Source organism: Protomyctophum bolini (assembly GCF_963924005.1).
Source record: "Protomyctophum bolini genome assembly, chromosome: 9".
Classification (NCBI taxonomy): Eukaryota; Metazoa; Chordata; class Actinopteri; order Myctophiformes; family Myctophidae; genus Protomyctophum; species Protomyctophum bolini.
In genome coordinates this window covers 31845412-31864962 of record NC_137870.1, presented here as the reverse complement: position 1 = coordinate 31864962, position 19551 = coordinate 31845412, and the positions used below count along the sequence as shown (strand labels likewise).

The window sequence follows — 19551 nt, the reverse complement described above, 5'->3', positions numbered from 1 at the left end:
AGATTCCAGGGGAAGGGGGCACGGTGGCACAGTCGGTAGTGCTGTCGCCTCACAGCTAGGTCAGGTGTAAAGGAGCGACTTGGACACTCATGCATGAAGGAAGCATGAGTTCAAGTCCGTTGCTCTCCCCAGGTTGGCGGAGGGTGTGTACTGTGTAAAGCCCAGGATCACATTAGATAATTGACACAGGGGTGAAAAATGGGTTACAAAATCATGGGATAAAAACTATTAAAAAAAAAAAGAGAGAGAGATTCCAGGGTAAGGTTGTACATTTGACTTTGGGGTCCATGTTACATCTATCCGGTGAGATACGTAACAACCCTCCCATCAGGAACCTGGAGAGAAAGGACAGAGGAAAGTGAAGAAGGACATGGCTGGGTATACGTATATGCCTCGCTGATTGTCCTGAGGGCAGGGTTGTCATCTGACTCTGACAGGTGTGTGTTAACAGGCGACGTTATCAGGATTGGTCTTCCCCCTTGAACTTCAGTTGTACCAACCACTTTCAAATGTAGGTCAACAGTGTGTAAAAGAATTGGGAAGAGAAAAGTACTGTAATGCAAAACAGCATGACACTTTACCACAATACAGGGCAGCACAAGGGAATATTCTACTAGGATCTACATATCTACAAAAACAAAATGTCTGAATCACACATACGCACTCACTCCTTCCCTGTTTTGGAAGAGAGTAACCGCGCGCGTGTGTGTGTGTGTGTGTGTGTGTGTGTGTGTGTGTGTGTGTGTGTGTGTGTGTGTGTGTGTGTGTGTGTGTGTGTGTGTGTGTGTGTGTGTGTGTGTGTGTGTGTGTGCGCGTGCGCGCGCAAGAGAGAGAGAGAGAGGTCCCTGAAATTACAGGGGACGCAAGGGAGCATGGGGAACCTCAGCCTTGGCTATACTCCTCACTAGCCAAGATAGCATAGCTGTGGCTTACCACTCATATTCATGCCAAAGACCTAAAATACCAGCCAGTGGACCACTTTTATAAGCTTAACTCCATACACATTGGAAATGTATGTCTCACAAATATAGACTAGCCTGCTCTAACTGTAATTGTGTCAACAAAACCCGAGACCTATACTTTTTCTTTTAATATTTGGATTGGAATTCGTTTTTATTTAAAAAGAAAACATTTCCAGTAGTTTTAATGAGGATTATCCCCCCGCCCTCTCAACAGCTCAGTCTTGACCAGAATGCTATAAAAGCTCACATAGCCTCTATTTAGAAATGCTGAAAAATATATGTGGGTATCAGTGAGTCACAGACTCATTTGAGTTATTACACAGAGAGAAAAACAGACGGAGTTTGGGATGTTTTCTTTTTCCCCACTCAGGGCTCTATCCTCTATCCATAACGTGTAATTTAAGATTTATTTCAGGTTAGTTTTTTCAATTTTATTTTCCAGGATACTGTATTTTATTTCCTCTGGGCTGTTTTGGTTTGTTTTGTTTGTGCTAGAACAAAACTAAAATATCTGCTGTAATATGAAGCAGAATATACTCTCAATGTAGCCTCCATGTGAAAAGAAAATATAGTAATCCTTGACTTGCATTGTTTATCTCCAGTGTTTGTTTCCTCCTTTCTTTTGTTCCAAAGTCTGTTTTTCAGCTGTCACAGGCAGCTCATGGCATAAATCACCCGATGCTCAACCCCTCTTCACTGGTTTTCTCTACCTCAACTGAATTATAACGTCCAAACGACCAGCTGCTCTCAAAACCGAGTTTACGTGTTGCACAGAGCTTAAAATAACTCCCAATGTGTTCCAAAAAATAAAAAGAACCTAACAAAAGAGTTTAGTGGGCAATGGGTATAGAATCTGAATTTAAGAGGCTCATAAACAAACAAAATATGTATTCAATTGCTTGTTGCGTTTAATCTATTTTTTTATTATTATTTCATGCTCAGAAGGTGCTCTGACTTAGCACATGTGACGAGTCTGACAACCTAGATGTCCTGTGGTGAAGTGTGTTGCTTATTAGGGAGAGCAGAACACACCAAGGGGTGGCTCAGACAAAGTCTGGTTATCCCAGTTAAAGCCCCCTTAAAAACCCCACCATTGTTCAGTCTGGAAAAACATCATCTTCATATCTGAAGTATATGACGATTACAACTGCTGTATGACTAGGGGTTTTGATGATGTGCTTGTCGAAAGGGGAACATGTGAACAACCCCATAGGCTAAAGCTAAACCATGTAACCTGGCAGAGACGTGCTGCTACTCTGTTATTTGGAGTCACATTTGTAAAAACAGAAGAGGTTTATTTGTTTTACCAGACACAGTGCACATTCATCAACATTTACGTTTTCACATCAATGTAAATGAGCCAATAACTACACAAAACAATATAAGTAGACATAGCACAGAAGACAAAACAATGTGTGGTTTATATATGGTGTAATATCTCTGAGCCGTTTTTGTTATTCTTCATTTTATATCTATCTGGAGAATCTGGGTAGACACAAATGTCTGTGTTTATTACACTCAGGTCTAAAGTACATTAATAAAATAACTTGTGAATGAAGTAATTGTGATTTCCCTTTCCTTCCACTTTCCCAAAAGCAATTTTGAGCCCCTTCCAAATTAATTCTGGTATCAAACAATGATGTCTACTTGTTTATGAATCTTCCCACAGATGTGAGCAGTAACCAGGTGGTGGTTCCAGAAAAAGTAAACGCAGTTCTGGGGAAGAACATCACACTAGGCTGCAGGATAGAGGTGGGATCCAACCTCAGCCTGACGCAGAGCTCATGGGAACGACGTCTGCCCTCGGGCCCCATCACCCTGGCCGTGTTTAATCCCCAGTTTGGCATTTCCATCTCCAAAGAGTACTCCAAACGTGTCTCCTTCCAGTCCCCCTCGGTGTACGATGCCACCATCATTCTGGAAGGAGTGGGCTTCGCAGACATTGGTTCCTACACTTGTAAAGTGGCCACTTTTCCTCTGGGCAACACGCAAGCGTCGACGACAGTTAACGTATTCGGTAAGGAGTAGAACAGGAGTAGAAGTCACTTTTTTTTCTTCTCCTTCCTCTTTTGGATAGTGCCTTTTGTGCAGATATTACAAGCCATAATATTTGATGAATTACAGTGCTGAAAGTAGTTGAGCTGTCTATATCTTAAAAGGTTTTTCTATTCAGTTTCATAATCTTTACGATATGTTCTACGCACGCACACACGCACGCGCGCACGCACGCACACACACACACACACACACACACACACACACACACACACACACACACACAGACACACACGTTAAATCTTAAAACTCCACCCTTGGTAACTTACATTGTTATTGTCTACCTTGAGTGACCCCTGCCTGCACACCTGTGAATCTCACAGCCTCAGTCACAGTTTGAGAACATTGTTGAGGGTGAGATTAGTTGTAGCACAGGTCGCCACTAAGTGTATGCGCCCTGGAGGGATCAATTACTCCCCAAGCCCACAAGCTCTTGAATTACTACCTGGACACAGGCCATTCACGTCTAAATCCCTGCATAGAATCCACGGCTGTGCACAATTCGCTGCAGTGTGGTCCCACTCACCTCGCTAATCTCCAAGTCACTCACACTTGATGAAATAGTGCACTAGGAAGAAAGGATCTTAGGGTGATAAGAAACTTCCTGTTAAATACCTTGGGTTGACACTTATTAGATATAGTGTTTTTAGTGTGGAGGGCTCTTGGCAAAATGGGAGAGCTCTTCAGAGTTCTTTATAAATATTCATGTGGCTTGCCTTTGCCTCAGTACAAGCCGGATGATACTCTGATTTGCAGTCATAATCTAAACAAAAAATGCACGCACACTCACTCACACACACACACACACACACACACACACACACACACACACACACACACACACACACACAGGCAGGCAGGCCCACATGCCTCACTTTTACTTGCTTTTTGCCAAGTGGATTTCATAATTCATGGTGTATATACACATATAGACTCATGTACATATTTCACACACTACAGTGTACACACATGAACCCCTTTGAATCTGATGATGAATCTGTTCTGTGGTCAGCATACAGTATGTTTCAGGACGTTGCTCTGAGGCTGTGCTGAGAGCTGGAGATTGCTCTGTAGGCAGTAGTTTCACATCACCCTCCGGAGACTCAGGGAAGCTCTGATGACTAATGAGAGCTACATTAAGTGCTGCTGTGACAGCCACAGTGTCTGGGACCTCACAGAGTTCAATTACACCTTACTTTCCTCGCTCTTAGCAGCTACAGTGGTGTACATTAAAAAAATAGATGCTTCTTAAAATTAGATTCTGATGTAATTAGATGTGATTACTTTAAATATATGTATTATTTTCTGCCGCATGGCAATTGAGTAATTAGGTTACTCAAGTCCGTAGGGTATGTTTCTTACACAGTTCAAGGCAATTATGAAGCCCTCAACTCAGCAATTCTATGCTCCCACATCAGTGTCTCGTTCATTGCTGCCTTGTTTTATGTTGACAGACGTGCCGTCTTCCTTGAGAGTGTTTTATCTCCAGGGAAATGTGATATTAATAGAGTGTCCATTTTATAATAAGTCAGCATTCCTAAAACATGAGAAACATGCAGCCATGTTATTTAAGAGCAAGTGTTCAGTGACTCAGCAAGTATATCAGTTTGTATGTGATATTCATGCAGTATAGTTTGTAAACTATATATTGGGCATTTGTTTACATCCTGTCGATAATCACTACATTGAGTATTAGTTAAAGGAGCACTTCAACCATTTCCTACCCTGTGGGCTGTATTTTGCGTGTCTTAAGTACCAGGTCTTATTACTTAACTTAAGACCTGGAGGCGTGATCAATGCCATTTGGCTATTCTGAGTGGCCAAATAGCATTGACTACGCCTCCAGTTCTTAAGTTAACCCATTCTGACCTGAGATCAGATTCTAAAAATGTCTTCTACATCCTGGCAGTTTTCTGATGTTTCTATGTCAGTCGTTCTTCGATTTGTCAAAAATAGCAGACCTACAAGCTCGTAGCGCGCCACTCAGTGGCACGCTACGACAGCCTGACAGCGACGATATTGAACTTGTTCACAGCAGTTCATGAAACACCTGGGTGACAAAAATAGGCTGCCGTATAGTTACATTTAATGAATGAATGAGAACCATGGATGAGAATAATGTCATACATAACGTTTCTGGCTTTGACAGAGGCTCATGTGCGTGTCTGACTTGCTCACTCATTTGTCATTAGGTTCATGCAAACACCCCCAAAGCATTTAATCATGAGCCAAAGGTCCCCACCCTTAAACAACAGGAAGGAACTAGAGCAGGAAATATACTAACATTGATACAGCAAGAATTAGAATGACCTTTTGTTTTGAACTGGTGCCAAGTCAGGGGGGAAAGCAAATGTGCAACGACAACAAAATACCCACAGACAGTGATTAAAGAAGATGCATATGATGGTTTTATTTTGACTAATATTGCAGCATATTCTTTAAGTACTCTCCAAGCCTTAGAATTGCCTTTCATCTAGCCATAAACGGCTTAATTCGCTCTCTTTTCTAACAAATACACTGCTTATTGTAGTCAGCGCCATACATGTCTGACATGCTTGCTGAGTCATGAAATTGAATGAATCGGTTGCATAGTTAGAACACAAGAGTTGCATTACTGTATGGAGATTCATGTTGGAGCCGGCCAGCAACACTACCTCCGCTGCCACCAGCTGACCTGTTCTGACATTCCATATGTTGATCTGACCTCATCAAACGCTGTACACTCAAGACGCTCCATATATGGCCAGTACAGAATCCATTCCATGTTGATCTGACCTGACCCCCCATGCCAAAGCGTCAGCGCTCGGCCAGCAGTCTGCCATCACCCAGGTGGATGCGTGCACGCGACCTCGCCCTAAAGGGTGAGGTCGCTTCTCGCCCTCAGGGCGTCTTTACTGGTTGGTATTAATTATACCTGAACGTTTTGAAATAACACAATGGGTATATGCAGTGTGCCTTTGGTGCAAGTGATAGTTCCGAATCCGATATCCAGACCATAATGTATCACCCGTGACTACGCAGGTAAATCCTATACAGAATGATACTGTAGGTTTTCCCCCACTCTTGCTGCATTAGTGCTCTGTATGCATAAGTGGAACAGAGTGTTGCTGGGTGGGAAAGAGCCCATGCAGGCAGTTGGCTGTCTGACGGGAAATCGTTACTCTCTACGCCCCACAAAATAAGAGCCAATGCCACCGCACCCTCCCAGCCATGACAGCTTCTCCAAATTAACACGTTCCTTTGATTTGGTTATTCTGTGGGCCTCCAGACACAGAAGAGCTACTGTGGGGTTTGTCGCAGGGCTCGGGGAGAGGGGCCCGAGAAAAGTGGCCAAAGAATGTGAGGCAGGCGTCTGCGGGCGGCAGCCCTACCCCCCGCAAGGCAGCACAGGAGACTCCGATGTTATTTTTGGTACGCAGGGGTGTCAGAGGTTATGAAGATTTGTTGTGCTTCCTTGCCCAGCTGGCGAGGATGGAGGGGGGCATATGTTGCGAGGTGACAGCCTTGTCTTGAAGACTTGGTTGACGTGTGTGCGTGCCCCACATTGTCACTGTTACAGTAAGTGGAGCAACTGTTTGTGCTGTCGTAAGAGGCAGAGAGATATGGAGGGAGGGTATGGGGGTGGAGACCGGAGGTAAACGTAGACTGGAGGTGGGAGGAAGACAGGACGGAGGAAAAAGGGAAAGCCCAGGGAAGTAGCCTGATGATGGAAAAGAATGAAAGTCTACACCCGGCGTCCTGGATGTAACCTGTAGCCAGCATTGGACTGAGTGTGCTTTTCAGCCACTCTATTGTTGCCTCCTACTCTCTCTGCACACACTCTTTTTTTCCTCATCCCTTAGGACCACTCTTCACTGCACTGCACTGCTAGATCTCTGCCAAACGTTCATGCGTCAGTGCTGCTTAGAGGTTATGGTCGTGAAAGTCGGTTTTTAAAGTCGAGGCCAGCGGAATTGCTGCTCTGTTTTTTACGCAACAGGTAGACAGGGCTGTGTTACATCGGCCACTTCCTTCTCACATGGATCTGTTATGCCTTCCTATTGAAAAAAGTCTGTGTTACTGTTACCCCCCCACCCCCCCCAGTTATTCGGAGTCTTTCTCAGGAAGCCAATGTAACATTACCCTGGCTCTATGGCACTGAAACGTGCACAGTAACCCTACGCCTCAGTTCACAACACCACACAATCAAATACAGACACACACCACAGCACATGACAGCATGACTTGACTTATTGCCCATGCCCACCATATTGAGTAGTTTTCCAGAAATCCGATGCATAGCTCATGCACTGTAGCCTTTAAGAAACGTCCAAATTCGTTAAGAGGAGATGTTTTTTACTGGTCCAAGTAATAGAGCGCAGCTCAAGTTTATAGAGATGTTTCACTATATCCATGGAGATGTCGCGAGCCAACGCTTCTGTTCAATATTACTCTTTCACAAGAGGAACAACAATGCACACAGCCAAGTCCCCAGTGAAGTGCCCCTATGGGATCAAATGGCATGGTTCATCAATTTTTTATAAATATCAATTCAATAGGGGAAATCAATCTAATGTTTCTGACAGCTAAGTGTACCGAGGCCACTTCCTTCTGTCCATATACTCGTCTGTGTTTTATGATAGCTATTATTTATTCATACACATATACAAGCGATCAATATCCATTTTGTAATCTATTCTACATTCCCTCGTTCCCATCTGTCTCTCGCTGGGCCATTACCCATCTCTCCCCCCCCCCCCCCCCCCTCTCTCTCCCCCTCTCTCTCTCTCCTCTGTTATAGGCCTGTTACAATTATTGCATAATTGCCTAATCGCAATTATTTTGCATAATCGTTTCAATGTTGAAAAAAGTCCATACATTAATATTTTCTTTTCTCTAAAATAGCAGATCTACAAGCTTAAAATGAGTCGCTTTGTGACACATTGCTATTTCCGCTATTTTTTACATTTCTTTTAAAGTATAAAATTGTTATGTTATGTTATAAAAAAGTTATTTGTCATATCTGCCCTGTGGAAGTCTTGACTACGAAGCCTAAAAGGCCAAACAGAAATGTCATTTTTATTCATTATGTTCAATGCCAAAAACCCAATTAAATAATTTGTGTGACAGTTAATGGTCAAATTAAATGTTGTAATGGTGACAGCCCCACTCTGTTGCAGTGTTGATTTCGACAGCAAATTTAGATTGTAGTTTTAGTCCGATTTTACACTTGCTGAAAATAGCCGATCTACAAGCTCACAACGCTATTTTCAGCATGCAACCAAAGAAAATGACTCATATTGGATCTCTTGTACACTAGTCCCTTCCTAGCATTTTAGTCTAGTTTGTATTTGTTGACGAAATTGTCAATTTATTTAGTCTCAGTTTTAGTCATCATAGCGTAGTTTTCATTCAGATTCCATTTAGTTGTCGTCAGTAGTCGACGAACATCTTTTGTCATAGTATTAATCAACACTGCTCTGTTGTCTCTCCTACAGTGGAGCCCAAGGTGTACGTGTCAGCGGGCCCCGCCGCGCTGGTCGACGGCGGCAACGAGACGGTGGTGGCCACCTGCATAGCGGAGCGCGGCCGGCCCACCGCCCAGGTGTCCTGGGAGACGGAGCTGTCCGGACGCTCCGAGGCGGTGACACAGGACGAGCCCAACGGCACCGCCACCACCCAGATGCGCTACATCTGGTCACCCCGAAGCGCCGCCCAGGGGCAGACCCTCACCTGCGTGGTGCGCCACCCGGCCTTGCTAACGGAGTTCCGCATACCCTTCGTGCTCAACGTGCAGTGTGAGTGTTGTTTTTTTTCTTCAAATATTTATTGTGCTTTTGTGCCTTTATTGATAGTATATAGTGGAGATGGACAGGGAACAGGGAGAGAGAGAGACTGGGAGTGACGTGCAACAAGGGTCATCGGGATTCGAATCCGCGACACGCTGTCAAGCTGCATTAGAGCCTACACTAAGTATGCACTGTATCCTGGACCGCTAGGCCAGCGGATGCCCCCAGTGTGAGTGTTCTGGTCAAGATTCCAAGACCAATTTATTCTACCTCTACACCACAGGATTAAGCCAGTAGCACACGAGCCAGTATGTAAGAATAGTAGCTATTAGCCCCTTTTTCTTGGTTTTGTGATAGTCTTCATGCAGTCGTCCTGCTATTTGTCAGAAGCAGGTTCTGTTCATGTTGCTCACACCCCTTGATGTGGATGTGAGAGGTACAGTATATCTTCTGGTAGCTTGATTTATGAACGCTCTGCTCCCTATCTTTCCACTGTCGCCCATAAAAGGGCCATTTAAGACCCATCTTAATGTTATAATCATTGATGCACACTTCCCTGGCCAGCTCAACTGGGAGATATTATCTGTTTGGACTGTGTGAGTGCAGGCTAATGAAGGTATTTTATGAAATATTGATCAAGCCTCAGCAGCTGCAACAGTAGCAAGGGGTTGCAGGGGAAAGCGGATGGAGAAATGCACAAAACCATGGTTAATACAGGAAGAAAGAGGCTTTGGAGCTCAATAAATCATGTCAAACAGGGGATTTTAAGTGTAAAAGTAGTACAATTTCAACATTGAACTGTGCAAACATAGGTCAGAAGGTGCTCATGATCAGATGTCCTCTTCCTCGGTGCAATAAGTTCCTCATTTGCTCTGCAGAGAAATCAAATGGAGAAACTGGATATCTGAGTCACTGTTGTTGTTTCATTTTATTACAGTCGCATCAGTTTATTTTCATCACTTTATTTAGGTGACATCTTGCTTCTCTGTGTTTGTACTGTATCTCAGTGTGCAGAAGAAGTTATTAGGCCACTATCTACAACACATCGCATGTCTGAGTTGTTTTCTAGCGCTACACAATGTCAGGGAACTTGTTTGTAATCTTGGCTTCTGTCCACCAGCAGAGCAATTTTTCCACTCGAGTAGTTGTAGCTGTTTTTGTTTTTGGTTTGGCATCAGTATAGACTAGAGCTTATAACGTTTCTTCATTCCTTAAAAGCTCATTTGTCAGCCTGCTCGCTGAGATGACTTTGACACGTTATAAAGACTTTTTCCCCCCCTTTTTTAATTAACCTTTTTGATAACACATCATCTTTTGTGTGAATTTACTCTTTTACAAGATTAAATAATGTCAGAAGCGCAAGTTAAATGTATGACGTGTTTTGTCTAGTTTGTATCGCTTACGAACAACGTTTTTCTTTGTTTTGTTTTTGTAGTTGCACCAGTGGTGTCAATAGTGGGAAATGAGAAGAACTGGTATGTGGGACAAGAGAATGTAAGGCTCGAGTGTGGTGCCAAAGCCAACCCACCTGCCCATCACTTCACCTGGATCAGGTCAGTTGAATCTCTTGTAAACACATATCCGACAGGTGTCTAATGCACATCAAAAAACATTGAAACATTAAACTTCTGTATTTCTTATTTTGTGGGGAATCCCAACTTTGAAAGTCACTGAAATAAACAAGCCAAATGTCGTTAAACCCTATATAATGCATTTCCCCCAAAGGTCTATACTACTGTAAGCCTCTTCTTAGTCCACTCCACTGAATCTCTTGGGGCGAAAATAGACGTAGATCAGCTTTTATTTTAGTTTATTATGTGTTATTATGTGGTTAAGTAGTAATAACATAACGTTTTTGTTCAGGATTGATAGTCCGATGCCTGAGGGTGTAGAGATAGCCAACAAAAGCTTCATCTTCACGCGACCTCTGGAACGTAATGACTCAGGAGTGTACCGTTGTGAGGTGATGAATGACGTTGGTCTGCGCAGTGAGGATGTGCACTTTTGGATACAAGGTACGTTTAAAAAATAGATCTATTTCTCTCTCTCTCTCTCTCTCTCTCTCTCTCTCTCTCTCTCTTTCTCTCTTATCACCATTGTATTTTATTTTACAATGTGAGCTGCACTAAATCACCCAGAGGCTACACAGGCAAATCCTCAGTGTTCATTATGGATTCGTGATTCTAACGGTCCATTTTGGATACATTTGTACCTTCTCAGAGTTAAGTTAGCGTTCAGGATTTTACAGTGCACCAGTAGTGAGAAATCTCCACGCACCTCATGCTGTTTATTGTGCTTCCTCAATACGTCAACATGTAATATTACCCTAGGTTAAACAATTCAAGCAGAGTTAAGCCTCTATATAGATGTCCCTGCCCAGCTCCACTTTCACACATTCCTGGCACCAGGAGTGCAAATAACACACATACACAGTATCAGTACCGCAACGTTTGACTATTGTGGTTTTGGCCACATTAGATTTGTCAGATAGGACAGAGAGTGTTTTCCCCTGCTGCTCAAGAGCACAGTCAGCAAAGTGTGCAACCAATGTATATACCTCTTTCCCTACTTCTTCAAGTTCAGGTTTCTGAGTTGATGATTCACATTCAGGGATCCACAGCGCATGGACTGAATGATTTTCTCATCCCACAAAAAGGGGATTTTTTTGGGGGTCAATCATCCTGCTGTTGTAATGCTCATCAAATATATGATTTGTGATTTATTGTAATTCAACACCACCATCTGTTTAAAATCAACGATCCAACACAGGGTTTCCCCAATTCTGTCAAAGGGGATTTAGTTTTTGTCCTCAATTGTTTTATTTTTTCTGAATTTGGCAAATTCTCTCAAATTGCCTCCTGCTCCTATCAATGACGTCAGTGTGGGACAGAGAACACACACGCAGCACATGGAAACATTCCAGTCTGTCTCCGCTCTCTGTTTGCGGGATTTGTTCCTGTTGTGCATTTTTCACAAGTCGGGCATGGATCATGAGAACTCTGCATCGTTCCGTTCTGTTTTCATTCTCCTTCATTTCTCCTTTTTAATCTGTGTCCAAACACAACAACGCACATTCCCTCCGCGGCACACACACACACACACACACACCGTCCCCTCCTCACTCCTTCCTCACTGTTGAGCGATCTGGATGGACACCAAAAGGCTCTGTCAGCCTCCATCTGTTTATAGGCCAGTTAGGAGCACTCCAAGTACAGTTGATATCGTTGCTTTTGGGCAGAAACCTTGTATGTCCAAAACAGTTACTTTTCAGGAAATTGGAAAAGAATAACCTGTGTTCCAATGGATAAAATGTAGTTATAATTTAGCCATAAGCTCTTGTTTTCTCTACCTTTCATTGGCTAAATATTAATAAATTCCCACAGACACGAGACAAAATTAATATTCAAAAACTCCAAATATGTTCAAAAGTAGCCAAAATAGCTGATTTAAAAGCTCACAAGACGAAACATTATGTGTCACGGTCTGTGACGTGTTGTGTTTTCTTGTGTACCCTGTTCTTGGTTTTAGTTAGTTAGTGTTTTACTTTGTATTACTGTGATTTTGTAGTCTGTATTTTCCCTGTTTCTTAGTTGCAGTTTTGCTTTACACTGTGAACCTTTATTTTGTTGTCTTGTTTTGTGTCTGCCCCTAGTTCTGTTCCTGTCTTGTCTCACTAGTCCTGTGATTGCCAGTGTTTCCACCTGTGTCCCCCTAGTTCCCCAGCCTATCCCAGTGTTGATTGTCAGTGGTGTTCATCTGTGTCTAGTTATCCCTCGTCTATAAGTATGCCCTTGTGTTTTCAGCTTTTTTCGTTCATAAAATGTTGTCAGTGTTATTTAGCTCCTCGTGATTCTGTGTATTTTCCTAGTCCTTTGTACTGCGCTTTGTCCTACACACCTCTGACTCTGATCGTGACATTATGAGCTTTTAGATCGGCTATTTCCACTACTTTTGCACTACACTGCCATAAGACAGTATAAATAGTATAAATAGGGCATTCATTCATTTGTGTAAAAAACATAAATTGAACATGGAGATACAAGGTTACTGCCCGAAAGCGACGATATCCTGTCCAGGGAGGACTTGCACTGTGCACTTCTCTCTCCACTTCTCCTGTCCAATATGAGTCACTTGGACACACAATGCCTCCATGAAGCTCCTCTCCCCTGTAGAGATGGCCAGGTTGAGCCTGTGGTCTGCACAGCCATGGCGTCCCCACCACCACCCCCACTCCCCCCTCCCTCCGTGGTGTGACTGTTTCGCATTCCCAGTTGTCTTTGTGGCCTTGTGGACTTGGCTGCTGGGGTCTGTGAATAAGCTACGCTGTCACTGATGCTACTGTAAGGCCATGTTGTCCTTCTCCAGTAGGGAGGGGCTGACGAGTGAAGTGATATGCCAATATGTTATTTCACTTGATCTGTCTTAACTTGCTATGTTTTTTGAGGGGCGCCTGGTCCCTCCTATGTCCAGCTTTGACATTAGCTTTAACATTGACTTAAAGGGGCATTCCACTCATTTTCAAAAGAAATGGAAGTGGAATGCCCCTTTAACACAAACATTGAATACCATTTACAATGAATGGCCAGCGTTGAGTGTTTGTGTAAAACAAACATTGACAAGACGTAAATTGTGATTGGCCGGAGAATGAGATGATGTATGATGATGTATGACGATAAGAGCCCCCTTCACTTCACACAAGATTTTCTTTTTAAATACAAAAACACATCACACCCCTTTTTAGAAGTGTGATCACGCAGACCGGAGGGAGGTCAATATGGAGACACTCAACCTGACCTTGAGCTCTGCTCGGCCTGTTCCTTTGGCTCCAGGAGCCACATGTGACCACCAGATACTGGCAGACAGGAACCTCCCATCGATCACACAGTGCTTCATCTTCTCACATGTCATCCTCACAGCAGGGTGAACAAGAAACAGGGAGACAACTCATACAATTCACCTGCATGTTCATGAGTCTCTCTCTCTCTTTATCATACTCGATCTGCCCTCTTTGTATTTCACATACTCATACAATGGCATATAAAGCACTTAACCTTTTATGCCCCCTCTCTTAAACCCCTTTTTGCTCTAGTTTTGATTGGCTGAGAAAAGTACGTATTGAGGATATAAATCACACCTGTCATACCATCATCATCTCATGAACAACTGAATTTATGTGATTGGTTATATGACGTCAATTTTCCCTTCATTGTCAATGGCATTTAAAATGTATGTCATATTTGGGGCACATGACCTAATTTCTCCTTTCATTGTCAATTGCAAATATGAGGAGACAAAAGCTGTATATAGGAGGGGCTAGCGCCTCTCAAAAAGTGAGGAGGCCGCAAACTGTGATTGGCCGGAATGAGATGATGTATGTATGATGATAAGAGCACCCCTCACTTCACACAGGTGTCTCGCACCTCCTGCTGCTGTCCTTTCTCCTTTTCTAAATGTCCTTGTCACGCGTTTCATTCCACAGACCCGCCTCCCACCACGGCTGCCCCCACCACCACTGCAGTCCTGGTCCAGGATACCCTCGGCACCAGCACCGCTGTGGACCGCCAGAGAGCCCTGTTCACCTCTCCCACCCTGGCCCCGCTCGCCGACAGCAGCGTGGGCACTATAGTGGGCGGGGCGGTGGGAGGGGTCCTGTTCCTCATCCTGCTGTTGGTCCTGGGCGGGGTCTGCTACATGCGCCAGCGTAGGACCTTCCGGGGGGATTACTACACCAAGCAGTACCTGGGGCCGTCCGACATGCAGAAGGAGTCTCAGCTGGACGTGCTGCAGCCCCATGAGCTCCAGGAGGTCTATGGGGACAACTCTGGCAAAGGCAGCCAGGACCTGAAACCCAAGCCTGGGGGGGACATTATTTATCCGGACTACCCCGCCGAGCGCAAGGACAGGGAGGAGTGGGGCGACAGGGGCCACAAAGAGGGCAACTACTACCCTGAGCACTATAACAATACTCACAACATGCACCCCTCCGGGCCTCCTGTGCACAGTCCGGCGGTGACCAACGGCTCCCCCTACCTTCCGGAGGACTGCTTTGAGAATGGCACAGACAGCGACTATGTGTCCCATATGGATGGCTCTGTGATTTCACGTAGGGAGTGGTATGTCTGAGGAACAGAACGGTGCATTGAAGCAGTAAAAGACACAGAATACTTTAGAAACAGTACAGATACAAATAAGTTATATCGGTTCAATGATAGGAACAATAACACATTTACAATGGGCGGATGGAGGTTGCGCTGCCTTGATTGTAACCACGTACTTTAAGGACATGTACTTAGATTGCATTACGGTTGTGTAGCTTCTTGAGAAGCTGGAGTAGCCTTACCGATATCATTTGTGTAAACTTAAAGAGGCCTCCGCATACTATGAAGCCTCAACAGATGTGAAAATTGTTATTTTCTGCTTGTCTGTGTATACACACCCGTCTCAGCCACAGGTCTTCGGGTCAGGCTCCCGGCTCCGCCTCCCAGGAAGTATTTATAATCATGCCTGAGCTCTTTGTCCCATAGAGTATTAAAAGGATAGAGACTGATCTGGCGCGAAGCTCCGCCCCCTCCACTATTCATGTCAGTGGAAGTTGCTCAGTGGCGTTTTGAAGCACCCGGAAGGACCGTCTATTTCCGCCTTTTTGGGCGCAATTCCGCATTGGACCACCAAATTTTGGTGGTCCAATGCGGAAGTGCAACCGAGCGCTCAATGTTAAAGCCCAGCTGCACGGGGTTTCCTCGTCATGAATCCACGGGTCCGCCTGCAGTCCTTCCTCTTACCACTAGGGCCCAGTGCTTCAACGTTGGAGTGCCTCACTGGCCCCTTGCTTTGTCCACACGTTACAGTATTTAAAAAACCCATCTATTAGCGTTTTCCAATTGGACTCTTGATCGCTTATACTGTGTGCAAGCAACTTTCTCGTGAAAGTTACATTTCTATCCTAGCTGCAAAGAGTATTCAAAATGAAATCATGCTGCATCAAACCTTTTCGGTATCACAAGTAAAAGGGAAGATTATCCATTCACGTGATTAAAAGGGAGAGTTACAGGACGATTTGTATCTATAGGGAAAAATCGTTTTTTGTTTGAATAATGTAAGCTTGTTTGATTTGGCGTTAGGCAATGATTTGGTGGCCACCTAATTAACCCTTTTCATTTGAATATTCATGTTGGATTTGCAAACCAGATCAGGTATGTCAGGAATTTATGATCATCATGATGATATCGTCAAAACAGTATCATAAAGAGGAGCTCATGACATGATTAGATCACTGTTTGTTGATTTGCTCATTTGAAATGTGTCCATCTATCTGGCATCTTGAACAGTGTCCTTATTATCAAATATTTTTTGATAATATATTAAACTTGAGTAATACACACAGCTATAAAGCAGTCTTGGGCAAGGAAGGGAACACACCAGTACCTAATCTAAAGATCAAAGGATTTGTACACATTTAGCTGTGTTGACACTGAAGTCTGAGTCTTTACCATCCTCTTCTTCTGTCCTCTGATTTCCATGTGGTCAATAGAAGACTTTTATTTTAATTCTTTCCGTCTAAAGCGATATTTCACATAGGTATTATATTTTGTATCTTTCAAAGCGCTCATCTGATACGACTGTTTCGACTTTTCAATCATCCTCCAAAATGCCCAAGTGAGCCACAGGCATTTTGGTCTTTTCCCTTGATTCTAACAATTACAAGTATGAACAAATGCAATCCAAGAACACTGAAAATAAATCCAATCCTTTGGGCCCGTTAAGTTGGTATATGTAGTTATGAAGTATGACGTTTCATATTTTAAACTACTGTAAGGTATACCACAGTTAGACTACTGATTAAAGGGACAGCCAACATTGGTACATTTGACTGCTCAGGAATTCATGTGTATTCATGTGTATATGTGCTTAAAACAACACAAAAAACCAAAGCCAAATATGACTCTATGAACCATTTAATGGTCTCTCTCGGGATTCAATTATATTTTTTATAAATACCATGACACGATGTTAAAACTAAAGAGTGGACCTCATCACTGATCTACTTTCTCATTGCTTGATTTGACCGTGTACTTTGTGAGTGCAACCTAGAGCTACGTTTCTTTCCACCGGAATGATACAAGGTTCTAATTCTAAAGCCTGTATACTCGGTTGCACATGGGTGGCACAACAACGCACAAGCTCACAACAACGCACCGAGCTACGACGCGCTGTGTTCTGTGTGCAACAAAGTATAAATCAGGTATCACTGGTCTGCAAAACTTCACCATGAAAAGGGGGATAATATCCTTTCTGGAAAGATCCCTATTACTCAATCAGGGCATCTGGCTATACACTGCTTAGAGGAAAGAACTCTGTGTTTGTGTGTGTGTGTGTGTGTGTGTGTGTGTGTGTGTGTGTGTGTGTGTGTGTGTGTGTGTGTGTGTGTGTGTGTGTGTGTGTGTGTGTGCGTGCGTGTGTGCGTGTGTGTGTGTGCGCGTGTGCGTGTGCGTGCGTGCGTGCGTGTGGGAGTGTGGGCGATGTTGGCTATAGCTTGTGGTTTCTTTCTTTCTTATTGGGGTTTTATAGATCGGGGGCACCTCTTTTTAATTTGAGCTATATTATAATCCTTCCTCCTCCACCCTCCGTTTCAGTGCCCATGCAGTCCCTGTGCTTTGGGTGAAGAGTTAGATGTCTGAAAATAAACTACTTTAATCTTTCTCCCTCCCTTTCTTTCTTTCTGTCCTCTCTCTCTTTCTTTGCTCTATATCTTCTCTTTTCCACACACACACACACACGCACGCGCGTGCGCGCGCACACACACACACACACACACACACACACACACACACACACACCCTACACATCTGCTACATAGGCCTGTCCAGCCCACATTCAAAGGGTGCTCTTCACCTCAAAGTTCCTGGCTTTTTAATTAACCCACGCCCCTCCTCCCCTCTCTCGGTGCATTTGGAAAGTTTTAAACCTATTGATGTGTATAGCACAGGACAGTCCGCATGCTTTTGATTTGATTTTATTTTTATTAGGCTGATTCATTGCCATGACTGTGTGCCAACTGCCTTTATTCTTAGCTTCTTCTCTGAAATCCACCCAATACATGATACGATCCAGGTACAAACACACTTGTCATCAGCAGGTGATGGCCATATAGTTGCATAATGAGCAAAATGTTTCCTCTCTCTCTCCTCGATATTATTATTATTTTATTTTTTATATATTTTTTAGCTTTTGTAACACATTCTGGCCTATCATGTTTGATTTGGGAAGAGGTCAGCTTGAGTTTTTGCCCACTGCCTTCCTTTCCCCTGATCATTTGTGTCACGTTCATGTATATATTTGTTAATAAGTGAGCATCTGATCAGCAGATTCATTATTCACATGTTCACATCAACCTCTAATGTATAGCTAGTGTCTTACACAGGCTGAGCAATGCACAGAAACTTTTCAAGATGACAAATATTGTTTGGGTTCATGTAAAAGTTGTTCCTGTCACCTGCTATGTCTTCCATCTTGTTATTTAAGATTTTGATGTTTTATTCCAGACAATGGAAGTGACTAAAGGTTGACTGTTATGCCTTATGCAGAAGAAGACACATGTAACAACTCAGTTACACAGTATAAGAGAAGAGAATTGTGATTTGTGAAGTTTCACTGGGAATTTAGTTTGGAAATACTAAGCAGGCCAGGGTCATTGAAAATATTATTGTTTTGTAAATATGCTGGCTGTTTTTGTTATTGTTGAAGAAAATATTATTTTTTCTATGAGGTCTGTTATTTTCACAGAGTATTAGTTTATGTTTTGAGCATTAAAGAACTGTTGGATGATTACATTGAGAGTGCTACTCTTTTCGCAGCATTTTATATTAGTTTTCAAGAGTTTGTGACTAATTATTTTGTACATTGTTGACATGACTCACAAGAATCAAAAATGAAAGAGCAGTAGATTGTATTTTGTTTCCTTGTTTGCAATAAAAGAGCATCCTTATTGCACTCAAAATGTCTGAGTTTATGCTCTTAAGTTCCCTGAATTGAATTTACGAATTTATTAGATTCAATTCCTTTATATCTACATCATTCATGTCATTGTCTGACATGTCTATTTATCTATTACTAATTCAACCATTTTGAATTCACCTCCATTCCCTTATGGCAGGCCAGTAGTGTTGATTTTGACAGCGAATTCTGATGTAGTTTTAGTCACCTTTCCTTTAGTCATCTGAAACATTTTTACGTTTTAGTCGACTAAATATAAGATTTTAGTCAACTAAATGTACAGTTGATTTTGGAAGGCCTTGATGGTGTCGTAATGCCTGCATGATTTTACAGTTGGTTGCATGCTGACGCGCAACCAAACATAAAGTTACTTCTCCTTTAGTTCTACTGGATCTTGTTCGTCAGTGAAAAAAGGTACCGGTAGTCGACGAACATTTTTTGTCACAGTTTTAGTCGACGAACTCAACACTGCAGGCCAGAAGATCCCATTATCCAGCTCAGTGCTCAATGCCCATTAGTCTCCGTCATCGTCACTAGCCTCCACACCTGTGGTTGTAGCTAACTGACCCGTCTCTTCCACCTCTCTGTCCTGTCCAAATCAGCACCCTCTTCATCAATGGCTCACAAAATAGGGAGTGTAGAGGTTGAAAGCTGTCACACCTGTGCCAAGATTGAAGGCTGTTGGCCACCCACAACTTGCAGCCTCGCCAACCCCATGTCCTTTTTAGCCTTTTGTGTGATAAAATTATATGATATGTATTGTAGAACGAGTC

At 43.2% G+C, this 19551-nt stretch overlaps 1 protein-coding gene across 1 annotated transcript in view; it reads left to right on the top strand.

Moving 5' to 3' along the window:
• nectin3a (nectin cell adhesion molecule 3a) overlaps positions 1-18615 on the top strand; it is a 36452-nt gene extending 17837 nt beyond the window's left edge. The window contains exons 2-6 of the mRNA XM_080772572.1: positions 2632-2979; positions 8495-8794; positions 10221-10338; positions 10649-10800; positions 14265-18615. Of these exons, the coding sequence (XP_080628698.1) occupies positions 2632-2979; positions 8495-8794; positions 10221-10338; positions 10649-10800; positions 14265-14908 (1562 nt within the window). The 3' untranslated portion in view covers positions 14909-18615. The remainder of the gene's footprint in view (positions 1-2631; positions 2980-8494; positions 8795-10220; positions 10339-10648; positions 10801-14264) is intronic.
• The last annotated feature ends 936 nt before the right edge of the window (positions 18616-19551 follow it).